The following is a 24,373-nucleotide window of genomic DNA, read 5'->3' on the forward strand; positions in this document are numbered from 1 at the left end:
TGCTCCAGGCGCCGGAGCAGGGGTTCCCCTGCAGCCCCTGGTGAAGGCCATGGTGGGCCAGGCTGTGCCCCTGCAGCCCATGGAGGTTAACGGTGGAGCAGATAGCCACCTGCAGCCCATGGGGGACCCCACGCTGGAGCAGGGGGATGCCCAAAGGAGGCTGTGACCCATGGGAAGCCCATGCTGGAGCAGGGTCCTGGCAGGACCTGTGGACCCGTGGAGAGAGGAGCCCAGCTGGAGCAGGGCTGCTGGCAGGGCTTGTGACCCTGGAGCAGTCTGTGAAAACAACAGCCCATGGGAAGGACTCACACTGGAGAAGTTCGTGGGGGACTGTCCCCTGTGGGAGGGACCCCAGGCTGGAGCAGGGCAGAGTGTGAGGAGCCTCCTGCCCCAGAGACAGTGTGTGATGGACTGACCGCAGCCCCATTCCCCGTCCCCCTGCGCCGCTGGTGGGGAGGGGGGAGAGAAAATGGGGAGTGAAGTTAAGCCTGGGAAGAAGGAAGAGGTAGGGGGAAGGTGTTTTTAAAGATTTGGCTTTATTTCTCATTACCCTACTCTGATTTGATTGGTAAGAAATTAAACTAATTTTCCCAAGTCGAGCCTGTTTTGCCCATGGCAGTAATCAGTGAATGATATCTCCCTGTCCCTGTCTTGACTCACGAGCCTTTCATTATATTTTCCGTCCCCATCCAGCTGAGGTGGGGGAGTGACAGAGTAGATTTGGAGGGCACCTGTCATCCAGCCAGGGTCAAATTACTACAACTGTATACTTTAAAGAAGAATATTTTCAGTTAATATATTCAATAAGCTTTTTAAGTTTTAATTGGGTTGAATTCTGGCCAGAGTAGACATTCCCTCAGTGTTCACTAGAGCAAATGTAATGATTTGGATGCAAACAGATACTTGGCATAAGCTACTTTATGAAGCCAAGTGGCATGGTCAGTAATGTGAACAGCAGACGTGGACCCGTACTATAGACCCTTTGTGTGATATTTCTCACTCCCTTCAAATGTCTAAAACTCTGACATCCATATCTGTTCATCACACTAGACTTTCTTTATAGTTAGTGTAGAGGAACAGGCACTCCTACAGCAAAAAACCTTCTGACTTCACTGAGACATCTTCTCCAGTATGAGACGCACTGATCTTTGGAACAGCTTTTTTTATTCCACTATTCATAAACAGCATTGAGGGCAATTAGCTCAGCCTGACACATCATTCAGCTGCCTAAGGCAGACAGATCCCAGCCTGAGTTAAGGCTGACAGTGAAACTAAGAATTCCTCCGGCCTTTGGGAATGAAGGACTCGTGTAGTGTACACGAAGCAAATGCAATTGCAGGCATGGACAGACATGTGGCCACGTTACCCTTAAACTGAATAGGTAACATCCTGCTATAGGTGCAGCCAATGCAGACTCCAAAATCAGTACCAGAAGTTGATTAAATGCTCCTCAGTTTGCCTGCACTGAGCTTTGAATTGGTGTTGTTACACCACTATCATTACCTAGGCTGCTTGTTTTAAAATTATTCTGGATATCCAGGCTGTGTACATATACCTTTAAATGCAAGCTGTGCTAAGGTATGGCAATAAAAACAGAATTCAGTCAAGTCTTAGAGAAACACCCCACCATGATTGCACAGCTGTGAAAACATTAGTCTAAGGAATAAACTAGGAGAAGGTAAAACTATGAAAAGATTATCTGGAACAATTTGCCCGTGTTTTTATGCTCCATAAATCTACTTGTAAAAGCTTTGTCTGAAAACCCATGAAAATAATACCCCTTAAAAAATGTAAGCACTGTTCAGGTACGGATACATTGAGATCACTGCTAAATGCTTGGTTTGCTTTTTTGTTAAGTTACATGCCACTTTCTGAGGAAGCATTATTGGAGCTGTGTGAAAACCTTTCTTCTGCATAAATCCTTCCATTGCTGCTAAATGAAGCCTAATAAGTTAGTCATCTCCTGACTATCAGTGGTTTATTCATGGTTGATAGCCTGACTCCAACTCTCCTGTCGAAGGCTGGTTTTACAATGAAGGCTTTTATTCAAGAAGATGAAGGGAAGAAAATTCTAACAATTCCATCTCTGGATTAGCAACCATTTTTTAAATGACACTGCACCCAGTATTTTCTTTTAGGAAACACTCTGGTTCAGGAAAGCCTGTATCACAGGGGATGATTTAACATCTCAAAAGAATAAGACTGAATAGTGAGTTAGTTTTCTCCTACGCTTAGATAGAGGAAATAAAAATGCTTATATATAGATACATTTGAAGTGGCTTGTATAGACTCCTGGCCCTAACACATGAAGGCTAATATGTTTTCTAAAATAAATTTCTGCTTTAAGGAAAGAGTTGAACAATGGCATCCCAAGGAATAAGGCTGTGGAATGAAAGTAAGTGTATTGTTTCTATGTCGACAGCCTGTGATGTTACATTTGTATCACAGGACTGTACAGTCTTTAACAGAAAGAAGGACAAGACCCATACTCCAGTTAAAAATAAATGAAACCACAACATTTACAGAGGTCTTGGTAGGTCATTTAGCAAAAGTGTTGTGGTAATCTTTGTAGTATAACAATGTAGGAGGAGTAAGATTTTCTTGGAAGTAATTTTCTGTCAGGCCAGTTTGTACTGATGGAAAAGCAGCAACTTTTTTGTCCACACCACCTTCATCTGTCACAGTCAATTTTTAGATCAGATTTTTCTTTGTTCTGGTGGAGGGGTGAAGGCACCTAGTTGCTTGTGATTTTATAGAGGCGTTGCTTAGATTTGTTTACCAGAGACGTGCTGAGAGCTGTTCCAGCGAGTCTAGATGTGAATGAGTACCTCATGTTTTGGTCTGAGTAAACTAAAGCAAGCAAGCCTTTTTTTTTAGCCACCTTAACCCCTCAAGAGCTATTAAATACAGAAATTATCACACCTTAATGATGCCAGCTTCTGTTTTAGAGCTAAGGATTCTCAGAGCGCTGACAGATGCTCCGCCAGGAGATGCTTATATTGACACTATTTAAGCTATGTTTAAACTAATAAGTAGTAAGGTGTCAGAGGAGCAAGAAGCAAAACTAGAAAGGACATGAGATATGAAGAGACCCCACGTGGTTCAGAAAGAACTAGTATTTTTAACTGTTTACTTTGATTTTTTTGAGTGTTTTTTTTTTAACAAATTTGTTTTTGTTATAATAGCAAGGCTCAAACTCCATGTCAAACACACATGGAATTTGACAGCAGCTGATTTTCACGAGCATTGTATGTGTGTGTATAAGCTACTGCTGGCTGTGATTCAGATTTTCCCCTATGCATGTTTAATTAACCAAATGCCTCTAAAGTTATGACTAACAAAAAGATTATTTTTTTGAAAAAACACAATAATACTGTTTTTTGACACGTTTTTCAGTTTTGATTTTTTTTTTTCTTCTAGAAAAGACATTCCAGTACAGAATTGTCAACCAGCTGTAATAACATACATATACATAAAAATTACACCTGAGCACTTATGAGAATTGAGTGTCTGAGCCATGAAATGAGAACAGGTTGGACAATGTATTGGAATTTATTTTCTGGAGTAATCTACAGGAAGAAAGACCTTCATTATTTACCAGTTAAAAGAAGGACTGATAATATGTTATCAGGAAGATAAAACCCAATGATTTTGATCTAAACCCCTTCCTGTCTTCCTCCTCTAATTTAATCTTTTCTCGTACTTTTCTGTCTCATATGCATTGTTGATTTGTCACTACTTTTGCTGGTTCTGCATACACAGCACAAGGGTTGCAAGGGCTCCTTCTGGCTAATCAAAGGGCCAAAGGGCACGTACAAAAATATTTACTACATGGTAAGGTAACACCCATTTTTTTCTCCAGAGACCACTGTAATCTTACCCGAGGCTAGCAGGTACTTGCCTGTTATCCTCATTTCATGTAAGCATAAGGCCAATAAACAAACTATTTAGGAAAAACTTTGATCTGCAGATCATTTCAAGCAGCAACTCAATATACTTAGGAGACTTGTTCTTTTAGGGAAACAACTTTATACCCTTTCAAAGCCTATGTGTATGGTAAGAGTTGAGCTAAAGTCTAAGAAAGGTAAGACCTAGCTGTTTTTCTTTCGCAGGGACATTTTTTTTTTTCAATGCTGGTATATTATATATTCAGCACAATGCAGAAGTGTGGGGGGAAAATAAGCAAAAAAGATTTGGCAGAGCATACTCACCACAACTCAAATTGTTTTCTGCTTTCAGTGCTGAAGTTGGAATACTCCAGAATTCATTTTCCCAGTCTACAATGTTTCCTTTCACATCGCAGCTGAGGTTGGCCAGTGTTTGAGCATTCATGGTGAAATTCCAGAGGCGGAAGTTGTAAATGTCCCCATTTAGAGAGCTCACTTCATTGCTGTTAGAGCCCAGCACCAGCCTCCCATTTCCCGGGATAACTTTGCCAGAGATATCTGGACAGAAGACTATATGATAGATGCTTTTGGCATATATACCTATATTGCCTGAGAAGCTATCCCCTACAACACAGAGCTGTTGAAAGGTTTCCGTGAAAAACTCTGCATTTCGTGGCAATGCGTTCTCAAGGATGCATTGCGTGCCTGAGATAGACAGAAAATGGCCTTTTGTGGTCTTCCCAAAGCTGAAGAATTCTGTTGACAACGCATCAGTGTAGGAGAAAACCTTCCAGTCGTCATTGTCATCGTTGCTGCCCTTGGTTGCTTCAAAGCACAGTGTGAACTGGCTAAGCTCTGGCACTGCGACAGTGTCTGCCACAGACACAGCATCAATGTCAGGAACCTGGGGAATGATGACTTTCTGATTCCTCAGAGACACGGCGACTAGAAACAAGAGGAGATAAATACATTTTTTAAAATAAATTAATCATATAGAAGTAAATGCAGACTGGCAGCAGGGGTCAAAGGAACATTCATTAAATCAAACATTTATCAGATGGTTTTTATCACTGTAATATACCAATAGCACACACAAAGGGAAAATCGGCTTGGGAGTGCACTCAGCTGAAAATATGCAGATTTCCTTTTCAACGGCATGGAGAATGCTGTGCTACACATAGTTAACCATCCCTGAAGTTGCATTAAGAGTAATATTAGGAAATATTGCCTACTAACTTCCAACTCTGCCTCAGCTCACTTTATAAATATTACTAGTTATTCATCTAGTAAGGATGCATTAAGCAATGGAATAAACCAGTTATTTGAAAAACACAGTATGACTTGCTTTTAAGGTAGATTATTTTAATTACTTGTCTGCATGACTGCATTACACCAATGAAGTTCAGGCCTTGCTTCTTTTAAATATTGCAATAGAAGAAAGCCCCTACTACTTTCCTTGGCCAACTGAAGTCTTTTGTTCCTAAATTCAGCTAATGGGTTTCTACGAAGTGTCGTATTTTGTCCCCAGCAGCCTTCTGGTTGAATACTGCAATCATGTGCTCATGAATATTTACATTCAAGCTGTCCACTATTTGCTAATATTTGGGTCAGCAGGTTTGGATTTTGCACAAGTATCCAGAAGTGGCTAGACCTCTTGCAACTATGTAATTTAGTAATTTAGGCATGGACAGAATTACTCTGTCTCTAATTGTTATTAAGTATTCTCATTTGCAGTAGCAAAAAAGGCAGTCACCAGATGTGAAAACCAGTATCACATGACATGCTTTTTCTCCATAAGTATATTAATGACAATTCTGTTCACTCTGCTTTGGAGAACACTATTTTTCAAAACAAAGTGCCAATATGCTCAGTATTATTGGCACATTTACGGGAGCAAAGTTCTTCTGGTAAATTTCTCCACAGAAAGAAGTTTCAGGTTGTCAGTCAAGCAAAGGCACTGAAGTCAACAAGACCAGATTGCAGCAGCCCTTGGGGTTTTACTTCTGGCTCCACAGTTCTGTGGTAGATCACATACATCTTCAGCAGTTTCCCTTGGGATTTTCAAGTGATGCCACAACACATATTAATTACTACACCTGTTCCCTTCTCAGAAAGAAATAAATACCTTTCAGTATGAGAGGGTGAGACATGTAAGGGAAGGGCGACTGTGACGCCACACTTAGGAAAAAAGACAGATATATGGTATAAAGATTCTGTGTAGTCTGTGGTATTGCAATTTCCCTTTGCCAGCTGCTTGCAAAGACTCCGAGCTCCAAGCTACCACATTCGGATACACACAAGGACATAATCTGACCAATATATTATATAGTAAAATAACATACAGCATTGCACATTATCCACCAACCCAGCAACCGGAGAATGGGAGGGAAGAGAAAAATACTGGGCTTTTATAGTTACTGGATTTACTTCACAGATTTTTTTTCTTCCCAGGGGCAAAAGTATGTTGTAACTATTTTATAGATAGAAAATGTGTTCAACTCTCCAATGAAAACAGTGGCATTTTTTTCATGGGTTAATTATACTGTAAGCTTCTTTACGTAACATGGAAAGTGTTCCAGAAGAAGTATAAGGATTCAAGACTTGAAAAAAATTGAAAGCTCACTCATATGAGCACTGTTAAGCCTGTGTTAGGTGGTCAGGAGAGTTATGGACCATCTGGTCACATTTAAACAGTACAGGAAGAAAATAAACAGGGAGGACGGTGCTCTGGTACTGAACAAGTCTACTCAACTTTGCTGTACTCATCTGACAGATTTAACCACTGGCACCTTCCCCACACAGTGAAAGCACAAAACAGACAAGTATTTTGTCCATATGGAGAAAACAGAATCCTGCCATCAACATTAAGCACAGATCTCCTTTCTCATTACTGTTGCATAGTCAGTCATCATACTGATGAATTTCAGATGTTAGTATTGCAGAAACTGGTTATTCTCTGAGGAAGAATATACATATATTATTGGAATATTCATCCGAGTGTTTAGACTACTTTCAGAATGATGTTAAATTGTTTCTGTTAGGAAGATAAATGGATTACAATGATCAGGGTGGGGTTTTTTTTGACACATTGCTATTTACACATGAAGAACATAAAAAAGCTTTGACAGCTTGGACACAGCAGGAGCACCGAGCAATAGGCAGCTCACTGTTCTGAGATCCACATCTGCTTTTACAGGAGTGCTGGGACAACACGAGGCCTGCCTCTGCTGCTTTTTAGAGCCCCTAGCTTACTTGCGGGTCACTGTCTCACATCTCATGCACCCCTTTACCCATAAGCACGCCAGGAGTCCCTAGATTGTATTTTACAAACCCTTGCAGGGAAAACTGCTTTCCTGCCAGTCAAACTTTTCAGCATGGTTCGGTGCTTAAGTAGTGGCTTCTGCTGTTCCTAGCTTCACTGCTTTCATCTGCCCTTTTGCTGATGCTGGAAGAAATGCATCAACTTTAATGAGGTCTGCAACTGTCTGCATACCAAATACCTGTTAGAGAGGTTAGAGGTTACTATCGCACTGAATCTGGGCCACTGCAGTACTACTCAACTGTATGCTAAATTTACACGACATTGTCCCAAGCATTTATGTACTAACAGAGGTCTGTTGCCTCTCCTTCCTCTCCTTTCAGCACTGAGCAACTTCTACTCATTGGTGGAGCTTTTAATTATGCAGTTAACTATTACTAATAAATTATAATTACACTCTTCAGCTGATGTAAATTGACATAATTCCCCTAAGACTAGCAAAGCTGCGTTCATTTACTGTAGCTGAGGATATGGCCCACCCATCTGCTATTGGTGTGCTACAGTAGGTGACAACCAGGAAAGCCAACACTTGTGCAGGTGGCCAACTCGTTACGGATAACAGGACATACTCTGTGAAAATCACTTTGAAATCACTTTTGCATAAAATCGAGCAGTCACACAAAAGCTGTTCTATTCTTGGCTAATTCCCTCTCAATCATTTCCTGCCTCCCTTCACCTACTCTTTTAAATTTGTCTTTCCCCACATATATTTTGTCTTGGGTACATATTGCATCCTAGATGCACCGTTAATGTCCTTTTAAATGCCATTTCTAAATATCAAATTGCTCTGTGTCTTTGAATGGCCCTTTACTTTCCAAATTTGCATTACTTTGTGAAACTCAAAATTAAACAAGTTACCTAATTTTATTATTTACATATGACCATTTCTGAGAAGTGAAAGAAAACATGAATGTAACACTGTTCCCCTTGCTCTGGGAGAAATTAAGGATTTTGCCCAGGTGTCATGTTTGTAGTTGTAACAATGGTGTCACCAAGCCTTAACATAGAGTTTCTGAAGTAATATATATGTGAAACATTAAAATAAGTCACTGGTGAAGGTCACTGATACCTTTACTCGCACTGGGGAGTAGTCTTCTTACTCAGAATGAAAGAATATCTTTCAAGGCTATTGTTCATTAATGGTGCTATCCATGAATGTAAGGTACTACTCAATTGGGCATGGAGGTACTATTTTTGCTTTCATAAAAATACATTACCTGTAGGTATATATACACAAATGGTGTATATACACAAGAAGTGTTATTCTAATCCTGACAGGACATTTCCTTCCAGCATCTACAAGGGGGATGAAAGGCTTTGGCTTTACTTACTTCGTACATAGCTGGCATTAAAACCTTTCTTTTGGATACTGAAGTCACTTTTAAATGACACGATCATTTCATTTCCAGTAGAGTTATAGGATAATCCTTTGGCAGTGATGCCACAAAGGTTCATTGGGCTTTCTCCATTGTCTAATGTCAGTGAATCATAAATGCAGCCCGGAGCTTCTTCAATGTCAAAATCGATAAATGTTAACTGTATAATGAATCCATGAGGTGCTCGGATGATCCACTTGCATGCTTGGCTGTTAGGATAATCACTGGGGAAGCAGGGAGAAGTGAAAACTCCAGACGGGTCAGTTAGCACGATCCTACAGTCGTAGCATCCGTGAGCTGGCAATAAAAAACAAAGAAAGGTTGCAGGTCAGGAAAAGAAATATCTTAACAGGAAAGTAATCATCAACACAATAATAAAATGTATTTGTATACAGAAAAACATAAATGAGATGGAGAGGAAGAAAGGCAGAAAAAGGCCTGGTTTATAATGGGGAAAATGCTGGAGGACTAGTATAGCAAGAGAATGCTATATGTAAGAAATCCTACACAAAAGAAGTATTAATTACACTTAAATATTCATTTCTGCACACAATATATATCTGCTATGTATATTGACCTGTCAAAAGTGAAACAACAGTGACATTTTTGAATTCAGAAAGGCAAATGAATTCTTAAACTGCAGCTTCTGAAAAGATGACTGGTATAATTTACATTTTCTGGCTGCTGGTCTGATGCTGACTGGTGGCTATTCCAGCAGCTTTGTGCCATGCTATTGTTTCCAGTGGAATGTCCCTGGAACGCAGCAGCAAAAGAGATGGGTTGAAAGGCGACAGAAGCAGCAGCTCTGCAGGGCTCTCGAAGGTTAGTCATCAGTGTTTCCGGCAAATGCTCTCCACATCACCCAGAAGGGTAGCAGCGAGCTACTCACTGGCTTTTGAATCAACAGCAAATTACTGCACTCTTCCCATTCTGACTCAGCTCCATTGACATATTTGTGGCAGTCATGCTTCAAGAAATTCTTAGCCTATTCTTCATACTCCTTTGCTCACCTGCTGTGCTTATCCATGAGAATTTCAGACCCAGTTAGCACCCAAGGTTGCATTTCTTGTTTGGTTCACATTTGCTTATTTATTATATATTTACTTAGTGTATTACAAGGTAGGATTACTGTGAACTGCCTGCTGCTAAAATCTGTAACAGTTTGCCAAATCAGCACTGAACAAACTAGGTGAGAACTGAATCTCACCAATAGACAATTGGTGCCCCGTGTGAGGCCCTTCAGATTATGAGACTTGGTGTAATGAGCAACAGATAACCAAAGAAACTAACTGGCACGTTTATGCTGAACTACTTCGAAAACATTGCATTATACCACAATTCTGAGTCAAGTACACAAGTATAAAAAAATAGATAATGTGAACTAAATGTGAGCTAAAAGCAACTAAAAAACTTGTCAAGTGCAAACTACATATGGAGCAGTGTAAAATAGTTTTTTTTAATTCCTATTAAAGGCAACAAGCTTCTCAAAAAAACCCTCAATGTTTCTTTCCACTACTTGGGTCCTGATATTGTTCAGTCACATTCAAATGGTGTTTGGCCAAAGCAAATGGATGCCAACTCTGTGAAGTGGCATGGCAAAAAAAGAAGCAGTTTACACCTGCAGGGAGAATTACAAGGTGTACTTGGAGTTTTTATAATTTTCATTTGAAAATCATGAAGTCATTTGGCCCCAAAGAGGTAAAGAGACTGATAATTAATTGGGCTCTCAGAGCCAAATACAGGCTGGTTACATTAGAAAAGACTAGTGGGATGCTTATTTGTTAAAACGAGAAAGATTGTCTGAAAGTTTTGCAGGTAGCTTTGGGAAGAAGTGGCGCTCATGACATTGGAAAACTTGATCTGTGTAGTACAAAGCAGAGCCTGTCCACTCTTGATTTCTCTGCAAATCTTTACAGAGGAGTATGCTCACCTGCCCTGAAACCCTGCTGTTCCATTTGTTAACTGGAGAGGGAATATCTACTTATTAGTATGGTGACTCTAAACGCTGCGGTTGTACAAACAGATGACAGCTTCACCCAGTGTTCTGCACAGGCAGGTATCAGTTTTCAGAGAACCACCCCAGACCGAGGGGAGGAGGAACAGGGAAAGCATGCTGCAAGCCACAAGCCACTGCAGTCTCCAAGTCCAGGGCAAGTGAGCCTCTCTCTGTAGGGCAGAGCAGCACTAAGACTGCTCCGGCTGGAGCTGCCTGCAGCTGGAGGGCTCCGTGATTCACGCTCCTGCCCTCCTTATTGCTAGGCTGAGGGCTACAGGGGCTGAGGATCTGGCAGCGCGCCACACCCACTCTCCTACTCATTCCTGCCAGAGAAATATATGACACAGAGCTATCTGGGCAGTTGAGAGCTTTCCCTGCGCACCCAGATGGACCTGAAACCAGGGACTAAGCTGTTAAGTGATGTAAATAGATACAGAACATGGGTGTTAATGTGCATTCATTCAGCATTGGACCACTATAGTAAACCTTAACGGCATTATAAAATGTTGCTGAACCAGAAAAAATATGGCACTAGTCAGTAAAAGTGTATCTCTCAAATTGGTAGAATACTGCATTCAACCTCAGACTGGAAAAGTAAAATATGTGCATGAGAAAGAACACAGGCATTCTTAACAGGAGCCTGCCTTTATTAACTCTGTTGATCACCACCAGCCAAAACAGCACTCAGTCCTTCTATTTATCTCTGTCTTGAGTATTTACCGTTGTTTCTAAGCCATGTAAAAAACCCTGTCAGTACATGTAACAAAGATACTTTTATCCCTGCTGTCACTGTAAATATTAAAACATAAATGTTATTTATGTTATTTGGTTTTCTACTAATTTAATCTTTTCACTAACATATCTTCATTTTATTTTATCCATATTGTTTTGTTGGGTTTACAGAACTAATGCAAAAAAACCCAGCACCTAAATTTAGGTAGGAAAATAAGTGCTCAAAACTTTACATACACAGAAGAAACAGATTTGGTGAGCAACATAGTTTACTTTTTTGAAGTGGGTTGGCTCCATTTTGGCATAGTAGCTATTCTGTCCATGACTGCAATTTGAAGGAGAAATATCCTGTTTTCATGCAAATGTCCACAGTAGTAAGTAAAAAGAAAAGAAAACAAACAACAAAATTATATATAAACAGAATGGTTTTGAATGGAACTTTTTGCACAGTTTCTCATGAGAGTCATTTTTCTATAAACACCACCTATTTTACTCATTAAAGAGAAAAATTGCTGTGGCAATCTTAGGCTGCCAGCCAAAGCTGACAGATATTTTGCAATGCCATTGGCCCAGAGCAGTTCTGAACTCTGGAAACTGAATACTTGTTGCAATACACACCACAGACATTTCTACAAGAGATCTGTGATATTTTATTGATTTCAATGAGAATAAATTTAGGTTTGATGTTCTTGGTCAGGAACCCCACATATGCAGAATCTGCCTGTCAGATATTTTTTATCACCCTAGACCACAGGAAATTCACTTTCTAAATATATTTTGTCCAATAGAAACCTTCATCTTTTCTCCTCCTCTTTTCTCCCCCAAACCAAAATGAACACCCTCCCCATACAGTGAAATTAACCACTTAGTTTCAACATTTCCTAATTGAAAGTTTCACTGGGCAAGTCATTTGTCTCCATCACAAGAATACCCTGGAGTATGGTATCATTTCATAATCACTTTTTTTTTCTTGCAGAACTCGTACTTCCTATAATAAAAGAATAATTACGTATTTAGTATGACACTTCAACACTATACTAAAAAGGAAAATTAATAAATTCTTCTGGAGTATGTTAGAACTTTCACCAAAGTTATCTAAGTGATTCATAAATGTTAATTGACTTCAGAAGGGGAACTGACTGTAGGGGAAATGCCTTTTTCCCTCCTATCATGCCCATTTTATAAGGACAAAGTTAGGCATGGAGATAATTGGCAAAAATGGCAAAAGTTTCCAGGGATTTTGGGTTCCTAATCTATGTAATAAGAGTACTGATTTTCCTTAACTACTTACTATTTGTACAGGGTTTTTTATGTCCAAAGCACACTATCAATGACTCTAAACTGCAGCTGGGAGAGCAGTTTGCCAACCTGGCCCACTGTAGAAAATCCAAAAATGAATACTTTAGTGGCTAATGGAAATTTTTGGTCAAAGCAATTTGGCCATCTTTAATAGGAACTTATCAGTAAAGACAGGGATAGAATCCTGTTCTCATGGTTGCTAGTTTTCCTAACCATGAAGGCATTCCCTCTTTTCTATGAGTATCCTGCCTATTTCACACATATACCTTTTAATTTCTGTGAAGAGGAAAGTACACTATACTAGTCTTTCCTACATCATGCTGAATTATCTGAAGACTGCCCTAAAACTAAGGGGCTAACAGAAAGAGTACGTGACTCATTAAAGATTGCACCATACAGACAGACGTGCACACGCAAATCTCATATCCTATGGAACAAAATTAATCACCCCGCTTGTCCAGCCTAGCAGTTTTGTCTCTTTAGGGCCTCAGCAAAGAATTCCACCGTTTGAACTCATGAAGACACCTGAAGGCACTGAGATATACAATTTGAAAGTGACTTTCACAAGCCATTTGTGGGCAGCTGAAGCCACAGTCAGACCCAGAGCTACAACGCTGAACTGCAGATTTGGGAAGGAAACATTCTGTGTAAAGCCTCATCCCATACATTTCTATTTCTCTTTTTTTTGATTCCTTCTTATATGACTAACACATTCCAGCACTTGCCTCCAAAATCTGTCCTAATACTCATATTTTCCTCTAGGTCCTCACGCTTCTCTACCTCTCTCCATTGTCATAATTTCCCCCCCAAACCTCATTTTTGCCCCATTATATTCCGCATTTCTTTCTCAGGCATGAGTTTTGACTTCTGCCTCCCCACCAGCTTTCATTCCTGCACTTACCCAACCTTGGAGAACTGCCGGGCAACAAATTTTGTTTGGCCAAAGATTTTTTAAAAAGAGCAAAAGTGATCCAGATTGGGACACTGCCTATTTCAGCTCTAAAGACTTAAAGTTTGTGAAGGGTAGGATCAAAGGAAAACGGGGTCTCTGGGGGAAAGTGTCTGCACTTGCAATTTGTGTATTATCCAGTCTGTTTTCACACTGTTACACCTTGCACTGGGTTTTTCTTTTTCCAGCTGTAGCATGCATGGCCTTCTGTACAGCATTTTCCACCCGACAGAAGTGTAAATGACTACATATGAGTAGGCAGCAGCACAGGATACTAATGATAGTCGGTGTGGGTTGAATTAACGCTACTGGTGTTTTTTAGAAATCCATTAAAAGGCTCCCTCATAAAAGTAAGATAAAATTCTGCTGGATTTCATTTTGGCATGAAAATTAACTCTACTGCTCCCTGTAAAGGACACAACTTTCATACAAAAATATCCTGAAATAAATCTATGTAGCTCTGGGATAGAATTTTCAGAAAACAAAACAAAACAAAACAACCCCAGTTTATGTTAACTCTCCTCTTATTCAAGTGAACAGTAAAATCTCTCCTGCCTGACAGAATTACACCAGCCCTAAACCACAGAAAATCTTAGCTACAGTACCTAGCACTTTAGACATAAAAAAGCAGTACAGAATTAATTATAATTTTAATGTAGACATATGAGAACCCTAAGCACTTTACATACATTTGAAAAGGTAGTGCTTACAAGCATGGTCATTTCCAACCAAGAGAAAAGCACAAGGATGTGACAGGACGTAGGCTCTTGCAAGAACATGGCAAAGCCCAAAATAGAAGCAAAACCTTACAATTGTTTACTGTGACAGCATGAAAACATACCTATTTTGCTGAACATTAGGCAGGAAAAAGACTTGCTTTATAATAAGCAATTAATTGTTGGGTTGTTTTTTTTTTTCTATTTCAAGGATGCCGTAAGAGAGATATGGCCAAACATTAGGTTAAACATATTTATGCTTACAAATAGATGGGTGAATGAGGTCAGAGACAGGCACACCTGCAGACAAGCATGAGGAAGGGCCAAACCACTAAGATGTGGGTGGGCTGGAATGGCTACAGAACAAACAAACCCATGTTATTCCAATGAGACACAGACACTAAACCCAGAACAGCTATCACATGGCAAAGGCTTCAACAGGAGCTTATCTTCACTTTAAAAAAATAATTTTGGATGTAAAGGGGATCTGTAGGTCTACAGAAATATCTATATGCAAAATATGAATATATTAATTGCAAAGAAGTTGCATGTCATCCCCTCTGGACATAAAGTAATGGTCTGCTTACTCACTTGTAAGTTAGTTATAAGACCTATACAAATTTTTATGCAAAACATTAAGCTAGTAACACTCTTCTGGAGCCTCTGCACAGCAAACCATGTTGCCTGCTTACCATGCAACCCACAATTTGATTGCGTTCTCTCTGAGAAAGTGCAAATGAAGAGGTGTGGCAGATTTATTTTTGCTTTTTTATTTATATTCCAAATTGTAGAAACTATCTCCCCAAAAAATCCTTATTTTGCTACAGTAGGCTAGCCCTGATAAAAATTACTGTACACAACACATAATTTAATGTGAGCATGCATTGTAATCTTCAAATTAGGCAATCCTTATTCTAACTATTTAAACATCTGGATTTAAAAAAAGGATAAAAAAACAACAAAACCAACAAAATAGGATTTTCTCTGCAATAAGCAGAAGACTCTCATCCTGATATATAAATCCTGTGTATAAAAGCTTGTCCTTGCACATACATATAATGTATGTGGTCTACTCATTGGAAATATGATTGTGGTTGCATATAAATGTAAATGTCCCCTGATTTGTAATGTTAATATAGAAACATTTCTACTTCAGCATTTCTACAGTGTGCATAGCCCTAAATTCACAACAATCTTAAGCAAATCCTAAAATCTCACAGATATGATTTGGATTTAAGCATGGACTTAAAATTCAGCAACTGTTTCAAGTCCTTTCCTGCACAATGATGCCTTTGAGTCCTGTATTTGAAGCTTTACAGTCCCGTCTTCAGCCTTGCATCCCCCCTCAAGGCAGAACGGGAGGGCACGACACCATAACTGCTGCCGTATGAAAACAACGGGGGAGGCACTGCACAGACCCGAGCAGTGAGGAAGGCTCTGCTATCCTTTCTGGTTCTGATAATTCCTTTTTCTTCTAAGGAAAGAAGTAATAACTAGACCAACACGTGCAAACACCCATCCAGGAAGAGATCCACTCTCAGACACACAAGTTGCATGTGAAAAGTTACCATGAACCATATGACACCTGGCCTAACGTCCACACAGCAATCCATACTCTTCCTTCCTTTCCTTACCAATCCACTGGGCGCATTCTAGATTCCCAAGTTGCTGACTGAATTTAGGGGTAGCAAGAGGCTGATCTTTTATATCAAACTCTAACAGAAATAGTCCCTTCCAGTCTTTGAATTTCCTTCCCAAATTACTTTCTGCCTAAAGACCAGGAAAGGCAAGGTTTAATTCCAATGCAGTCAATGAGCTTTCTACAACTGTCACCCTGTCCTCCCCACTTAGAAAGAGAAGCATTATTTCTCTGGGTAGGGCTCAAACCTGTCCCATCACCCTTTCTTAGTGGCATGTTATATTAAATTCCATCTCTGCAAAGACATCAGTAGGAGGCTTTGACACTGGACAACTTGTGTGTAGAGAAAGGTATTTCAGCTCACCTTTGTTTTTTTTTTAATTTCTCCTAACACCAAACAGTTAAACTGCTGGTCACTAAAATACCTGGCAGTGTAGTGTAAGTCATCAAAAAATGAAACCCAGTACAATTTAAATAATTCTCCAAAACATTCCTAAGATACTTATTTATATTAACAAGTGTAGAATATATAGAATCCCCAACAGGGTAAACATTGCCAGTTTTTATGTGAAACCACCTGCTTAGACTCATCAATAATGTAATCAGCGTAATGAAAAAAATAAAAATCCTATAAGCTTTACATCAATGAAACTTTACATTATCCTACTTAAAGCTACAACAGAATTAATGCATTTTGCACAACACGAGTATAATAAAGATGCAATTGGGGAGAATCTTTCATCCCTGTGTTATTCTTAGTTTGCAAATGTGACTTTTTTTTGTTGATTTGTAAGAAAACACTTTTTTAAGCACTACTAAAAGCTGAGTCCAGACTCACATTCTGCATCATTCCCATTGCATCATCTGCATAGTACTCCTTGTACCCAGCAAGAATTTAAATCCTCCATATTCCTGACTGGAAATAGCACATAACCCTGGCAGGGCCTTTTATAATTCAATGAAAGACAAGATTGTGCTCTCACAAAATAATTCAACAATTGGGTTTTGGCCACTGAAGCCAGGAGACAAAGAGAGTACTATGCCCTGGCCAGTCATATCAGCTTGCCTCGCATCTTCCTTTCCTGTTGCATTATGTCTTGCGGCATATGCTTTAAATGACTGAACCGGTTGGTGCACCTAAGAATAATGAAATGGTAAAAAAAAAATCTCGTCACAGGTTTATACATAGACATATATGGAAGTGTAACTGTTGCCTGTGAAGTCACTTGTTCCTGCTTTCTGTTGCTCTAACTCTTATTGCTTATCAGATTATTAACAAATTAATTTTTTTGTCACACAACTGGTTATGTTCTCATTTTTCTAAGACAGAAAAAGACAATTAATGAACTTGTATGTGGAAATTTGAAAACTGATAAAAGACAATTATTTTCTTCTAAGTTACGACATCAGCCCGTGAAAGTCTGACCTGAAAAGTATCAAAGCAGGGAACATAAAATTCAGAAGGCCAAAAGACATTTCCCCAAGTATTTAATAAAGTCTCTGAATCCCTCCATATATATAATAATTCATAAGAGAAATAACTGTAAGGAATTGTAAACCTCATAGCTTATGCTTGAAACTAATCTCAACCAACAGTATTGATAGCTCCACCTTGGTGGCGTGGACGATCTCAGGCTCTGGGATTCGACTGCCAGTACAGCCACAGTGCGACACTGCCCCAGCACCGCTCTGACCAGCCAGCTCCTCCCAGACCCTTCCTGGGCATTGCTCAGCAGCCAGCACGGGTCAGGGACCATTCCCAACATGCAGCCTGAACACAGCTACCTTAGTGTTTATAACCCTGCGCGTTTGGGACACGGCATGAGCTGGCCCCCCGAGGCAGGGAACAGCCCTGGGCACGGCTCATTTACTGGAATAGAGATGGCCAGCGCATAAGTGGGAAAAGGAAAGCGGCCACGCGAGGCAGAGCATGAGGCCCTATCTCTTGTATCTTATGTAGGGGCCAATAGAACAGTTCTCACTAGTTTTGGTCGTTCAAACAGTACACGTAAATCCCGGAGAAACAGGTGGTAGTACATCCTGTTTCTAACACGATAATCAAAATTATCTTTCAGGATGCACTTGAGGGCAGTAACAGTAATAATGTACCAAAAAAGTCAGGAAGAGCAAAGCTTAATTTTCAAATCAGGTTAAGATTAGAAAAGCAGAAGTAAGAATAGTAAATTACTGACTCAGGAAGCATTTACCACAAACGCAGGCAGTAACCAGTTACTACTAAACCCAGCAGCAGACTTTTCACTAACACAAGACAAGCTGATCTGCACTTCCTTATGCAAAACTGTATAACGTGGTGCTAGAACACAAGAGATTTTGTTATTTACTCATAAATAAACATATAAACAACAGCATGATTCTTAACCCTTTTCACAAGGGACACAGATGGACTGGAACTTTACCAGGTTTTCAGGGTATTCATTTTTTTCAGGGTGTACCGTTCAGGGAACTGACCTCTTGACTTCTCAAGACTAGCATCCTAACCAGCCCTCAAATGGCGTTACCCAAGTATTGACATTATCGGCATTTGTTGTATGTCAGATTGCTAAAATGTTAAGATAGCCCTGGAAAGATTAGAGCTGATGGTCTTCATTCTCTCAGAGTGGGATGCTAGCACAATACAGAGACCATTAGAAATTCAGTGTATCTCCAGATACTCCATACCACCCCCAGAACCCATTTAATGCTGGAATTCAGTAGGTATTTATTTCTGTTGAGTTATCATTGCCACGAAAAGCTCTAAACCTTCTTCATCACTCTAGCACAAATATCCTACCTCCTGACACCAACCAACTTTATCACAGCACTGACTCCAGCAGGTTTTGATTGATCTGGGAAATTGAGGGAACCAGCTACAATAGAAGAAAATACGTTCAGAGCCAGGGTGGGGGCCCTGCACTGCCTGTTTCCCCTTAGTTGTTTGAGTTTGTGCCAATGAAAATGGAAGTGGAAACAAACACACTGACTGGGTAAATCTGCCCTGACCCATATGAGTGGAGTTCACACTGTAGACAAAGTTATGGTTTTCCCCCAGAGGGAGGGGGTAATGTGAAAATCCTGTGTTACACCCATTGTAACTTAAGAATATTTTCATTGGCATTCCTATGATAATCTTATAAAAATAACAGAATTGACTCGCTAGTTTTGGCCTGAGTTGGATTTTTTTTCCACAAAGTAGCAGAAGTTTGGGACAAAGAGTGGTATTGACAGTTCAGTTTAGATATGCTGGTTAAAAAAGTATTAACCAGTAAGTATACGGGCTAGTACAATAAGCACATAAGCTAACACACATGTCAGTAAAAAGATTATGTTAGGGAAGGGAAAGGGTGGGAGCAGGTGTGTTTTCTGTGAGGTTGCTGCAGGTAACATAATGGTTTCAAACTGTGGTCTATATATCACACTACATCACAAATCATGCTGAGATTTATAAGGGCAACAATCATCAAGAACGTCGTATTTTTTTTTTCCACCCCAGCAAGAAGTTCTGCCTTCTGGCTCCTAGCTGAACATTTGCTGCATTGTTACAAAAAGGATCACATCTTCAGCTGGAGTAAATCCATGAGTGCAGTTAGCTTCAACACGTCTATACCAGGCTGTACAAGCTGAGGAGTTTTATGGCTAAATAATTTCTTGGGTATCATTCATGCAAGCAAGTCTCATGCTTGCCTGGGAAGCTGTTCAAAAAATTAATGCCAAAACAGTTGACAATATTTTGGTGAGGTATGGTTTGTAGGAATTTGAGATCCCACCAAACTGCACAGATACTGGTTAAAATAATGTTATATCTGGGCACAGGTTTCTTACTAAAACTCAGTCATACAGATGCATACAAGAAATACGTTACCTCTACATATACATTGGGCACAAACTAAAGAAATTGTTACGACAAAATTTCTGGGTAACAATATTTTGTGCAGTGAAAAGTGGAAAATACTGCCTCTTCACTGTGTGCTTTACCCAACTAATCCAACACACAACCAATATCCAAAGCAGTTTCCATTTGAACCATGCTGTATTCAATGTCTTTTATTGCTTATAAGAGAAGAACTCAATTGAGGGTTTTCTTTCCCAGGTTGCAACGTTGGAATGCTTTTTCTGGCTGCTACTACCAGTATTCTGAATAAGCATCATCTTAACTCTTATGAATGCCTCCAGAAAACACAGGGTAGGGGGATTATTGCACTGCTACTCAGTGATATTCTTCAATCTTTGTGTGTTTATAGGCCAAATCTCGCATCTAGAAGATTTTTTGGATTTTTTAAGCTATTCCAGAAAATCTGCATTTAATGACATGGATCTGTTGCAGTAGAGGTTGAAACTACAGTTTGCTGGTGTTTAACAAGATACAGAAATTATGCAAAATTACTTTACATTGGAATTCATTGTAATAGAGAAGGCATTCTAGACATACTCATAGACACCAACTCAAAACCAATTTCACACAGAGCCTTTGAATCTTTTTTTGGGTTTTATTATCTGCCCCATCTACTAGTTTTTAAAGTACCTATTTCAATATGATTTAGGCTACTTATATTTCAGTACTTTATTATGTTCTGGGTTCTTTCAGTAAGCTGTTAAAAATAGATACTGTCAGTAACATATCTGTCTCATCTGATATGCAAGAAGGAGCAATCTAAGTCAAAATATTTGTGATTTTTTAACATCATAAAATAATAAGAGCTTTTCTATTACACACAGAAATATTCTCTTCTACCCCCATCAGAAAATTAGCCACACTTTCACCTTCCAAAGACAGTAACATATTCAGTGTTAATACTTATTATTCAGCTAGCTCTGCCCAGAGCAAACTGGAAGATGTTCTGAATAATGATATCAGGTATTTTCTTGTGCACTGTTAATGAAGGGGTCAGGAGACTGGAAAGGGGTTAGAGCCTTTTTGCTAACCGAAGCTTTCACCTCTCATACTTCATTTAGGGTCTTGCTGGAAACAGCAAAGATACACAAGTAAAAGTGAGATCAGAAATTACTTCTCAATAGTTTGCATTGCTAAGAACAGAATAATGCTATATACAATATAGCAAACTACTATTCATTGTGGCGGGGGAAGTGTGTACATTTTTGACATTTGGTGTTATTCTGACATCTCTAATGCTGGTTTTTGTTCTTAAACAAGCCATTAATTTTAATTTTGAGTCATTTCAGTGATATGGCATCTAGAACTGCTTTCTTATCTTAGTGTTTCTGTAAGATGTAAAGATGGAAGGGAATGGCATACGTAGCTCAAAACAATAATCCCTTCACAGCTGTATTACTAACTTACACGCCTGGTTTGTTGGTCCATTTCTTCTCCTTACCTAGTAGCAGAAAAGAAAACATTATAACACAAACAGCAAAATCTTGCATTAAACCGTCGAGTATGTCCTTACTGCTTCCATTAAGCCTGCAATGACTGTTCTTTGTGTGACTACACCTGAACCTTTTATTTTTGTCAGTCTGGCCTCTATGATTTATGTTTCTAACCTCCATCCAGTTCTCCAGCTGCTCTGGCCACTGAACTCCCATTGCAATCAATCAAGAAGTCTCCCTACACATTCCAGTGCTTTTTCCAACTCTATAGCTTTTTTTTTTTTTTTTTTTTTTACCAGTTCCTTAGAGAAAAATATTCCATGGATGAATGAACTTCAAAAGTTAGGAATTTGATTATAATCAAACTACATGTATTTAACTCCTTAAGGATGGACAGTGCGTGCTCCACTTCTCTTTTTGCAACATGCTGCTTTACTGAACGGAAGAAAACAAATTCACTATGATCAAATCAGAAATAAATAACTGATGTGTGTCTTTTTTTGTCAAATATGACAGCTTAACACATAAAACCTGAAAATATCCCCTCTTTATGAAGGAAACTATGACAGGTTTGACAAAGTTTGGCTTGAAAACCTCTCTGTTAGGGTTCAAAATGCTTTATGTCTTGTTTTTGTTACTGGTCTACTCTACATCTTAATGCACAGGTTTCCAGCTATTGATGTGATGTGATTTTTTTAATGTCTGCTACAAAGCTAAACTGGTCTTTATATTTAAAACAGGTATAACATTGCAATTATGCAAAACTGGACAGCTTCAACTTCAGATACCAGGAGAAATCCATCTTTCACTGAAAGAGGAATTCTGAAAATAGACTTACAACTTCTTGTTTCCCCATATTGAAATCAGCAAACTATTCAGCTTACTGTAAGAACAAAAAAGCTTTCTTAGTCTTAACAGAACTTGCCTCATATGAAGGAACTTATTTTCTGCACTGGTTCTGCAGTCATCAGCATTATTTGGAAACAACATCTAAAACACTTGCCACTTAATGGAAACTTCAGTTTCACAATTGACTTGCTCTGTAATTTCTGAAACCAAACCAAGCCAATCAACCAAAGGAAACCTCTTTCATGAATCTGTTATTTACATATAAAGCAGACAGGAAGAAAGTATTTTGTTAGGTCTGGAGACACAGTTTAAGGAGGTTTTAAAAGATTAGGAAGTATAATGACAGGTGCACAGTGTTCCTTGAAATGAGACGGGAAGTGAGTACGAGACAGAACTTGATGGCACCATCCTTCTATAAAACTAAATGGACAAACTGTTCTCACTTAATAATGACTATATGCTAACATTTACAACCAAGTATTGTACCTTTACTTGACCTTTAACATGTTGTACTGCATTAATTGCCTTAACTATTCAATTAATGACAGTCAAGCCCTGGATTCTCCCATATTCCTTCTGTCTAAGGTTATTTTTTAAAATATTTTCCTGAAATATTAAACTCCGCACTTGTATTGCATTCAGCAAATCTTTTAAGTTCAAGCAAGCCAACATGTGTCATCGTCTCAAAACTTAACGTCCTCAGCTTGTAATTTTTCAGCTAATGTTTCTAGTAAAACCCACCCTCAGAGAACACCAGTGACCATGGTGCTCTCCTCCCTAACACCGTTTCCAACACCATTTGTCATTACATTTCAGCTGTTCTCAAGGAAAGCCTATTTCAAAGCCACAGCAGAAAAGATATCTTCCTATTTAAAGCAGGAGTCCATTTATCAATTTTCTCTGTCTTTGCACCTGAAATATGAACTAATAACAATATGAAAGTAACTGTTTAAGATCTGCCATCAGTATTGAATATCTAGACAGAATATCTGGACCCCTCTGAGAATAAAACCCCAGTTTGACTGCAAGTTTACCACGGTTGAAATTTTCAAAGCCTCAAAGACTGAATCCTTCAAGATATTAAGTCCTGGGCCTTCCAGTGATGGAGCCTGATTGACATCTAAAATAAAATGGGCTTAATAAAAAAAAGCGAATATGGAAACGACACTCATCAAACTATAATATTGAACACCTCACGCTGAATTTCCAAGAGTGCTTACAATTCGCACTACTTTCACATTACTTACCTTTTATTACAGTTTTTAATCACGATTATTCTGATTCAGTACTCAAAATCTTAAAGTTTACGGTACTATAACTTTTGAGCTAGCATTTGAAAAAGCAATGGTGCAAGCCCAAAGACATAAACACACCAGTGTGGAGAGTATAAGCGTATTTCTCAAAATGAGGGAGGGGATTTTGCCTCTTGACTGTAGATTTACTTTGCAGTAACAGTCAATAACAAGAGTGAGAAGCAAACAGTTAAAAGTCAGTATATTTTTACCCATGACTACACATTTGTGATTATGCAGTTAGCTGCAAAATTTGGAGGGAGAAGTTGAGAGAAATTTCTCAGTGTTAAGGCACAGAATAATTAACAGAAAAGCAATTTTCCGTATGTGACAATTAATAAACCAGCAAAATATAAAGCATATGCCAATTGCTATGGCACACTCACTATGTTACCAGTATGGCCCTTCACAATGCACTAAGTAGAGCAGCAAGATATTTAAACTTACCTCATATAATAAATAGGGCAAAGCAATGTGCTTGGGATTCTCTTTTTTTGTTTTTGCCTAACTTCTTCACATCTGCTGTGTAAACTATTAAACTGTGAACTGTAAACTTGGGTTCATTTATGAACCTATCAATGACTTTTATCTCAGCTCTTTTAGAACTTATCTCAATGATCATTTCCCTGCATTGAAAATTCACTTCAGGGGCTAATGAAGCATATCAGTAAAGCGTTCAAAAGCAGTCTGAGGAGACTGGTGAGAATAGTGTCTGTCTCCCACATCCGCATCCTATCACCCGGTGAAGTACAAAGTTAGGGTGAACCCTATTCACTGTTGTCCACCCAGATGTTCTAGATATTTTATTTGAAGTCCAGATAAAAACTTAAAAACAGGAATTCAGGGTAATAAATTTCAAGTTTTGAAGAAGAGATACATTTAAACGTATTATATAAATAACATATAAACCCCATATCTAATTCTCTTTATTTTAGTTTGAGATTCTATGCTTACTAGAAGCTTTTCTCCTTTCATGGTCCTTGGCCAGTCCATCTAG

General features: G+C 39.0%; 1 protein-coding gene across 8 annotated transcripts in view; it reads right to left on the minus strand.

Moving 5' to 3' along the window:
* Positions 1-24,373, minus strand: part of ADGRG6 (adhesion G protein-coupled receptor G6) — a 112,834-nt gene that overhangs the window by 59,522 nt on the left and 28,939 nt on the right. For all 8 annotated transcript variants that reach the window (XM_055713912.1, XM_055713911.1, XM_055713918.1 and 5 more), the window contains exons 3-4: positions 8,538-8,879; positions 4,212-4,832 (exon numbers count right to left, since the gene is read on the minus strand). In XM_055713912.1, coding sequence (XP_055569887.1) covers positions 4,212-4,832; positions 8,538-8,879 — 963 coding nt within the window. The remainder of the gene's footprint in view (positions 1-4,211; positions 4,833-8,537; positions 8,880-24,373) is intronic.

This window comes from Falco cherrug, chromosome 6 (genome assembly GCF_023634085.1).
Source record: "Falco cherrug isolate bFalChe1 chromosome 6, bFalChe1.pri, whole genome shotgun sequence".
Lineage (NCBI taxonomy): Eukaryota > Metazoa > Chordata > Aves > Falconiformes > Falconidae > Falco > Falco cherrug.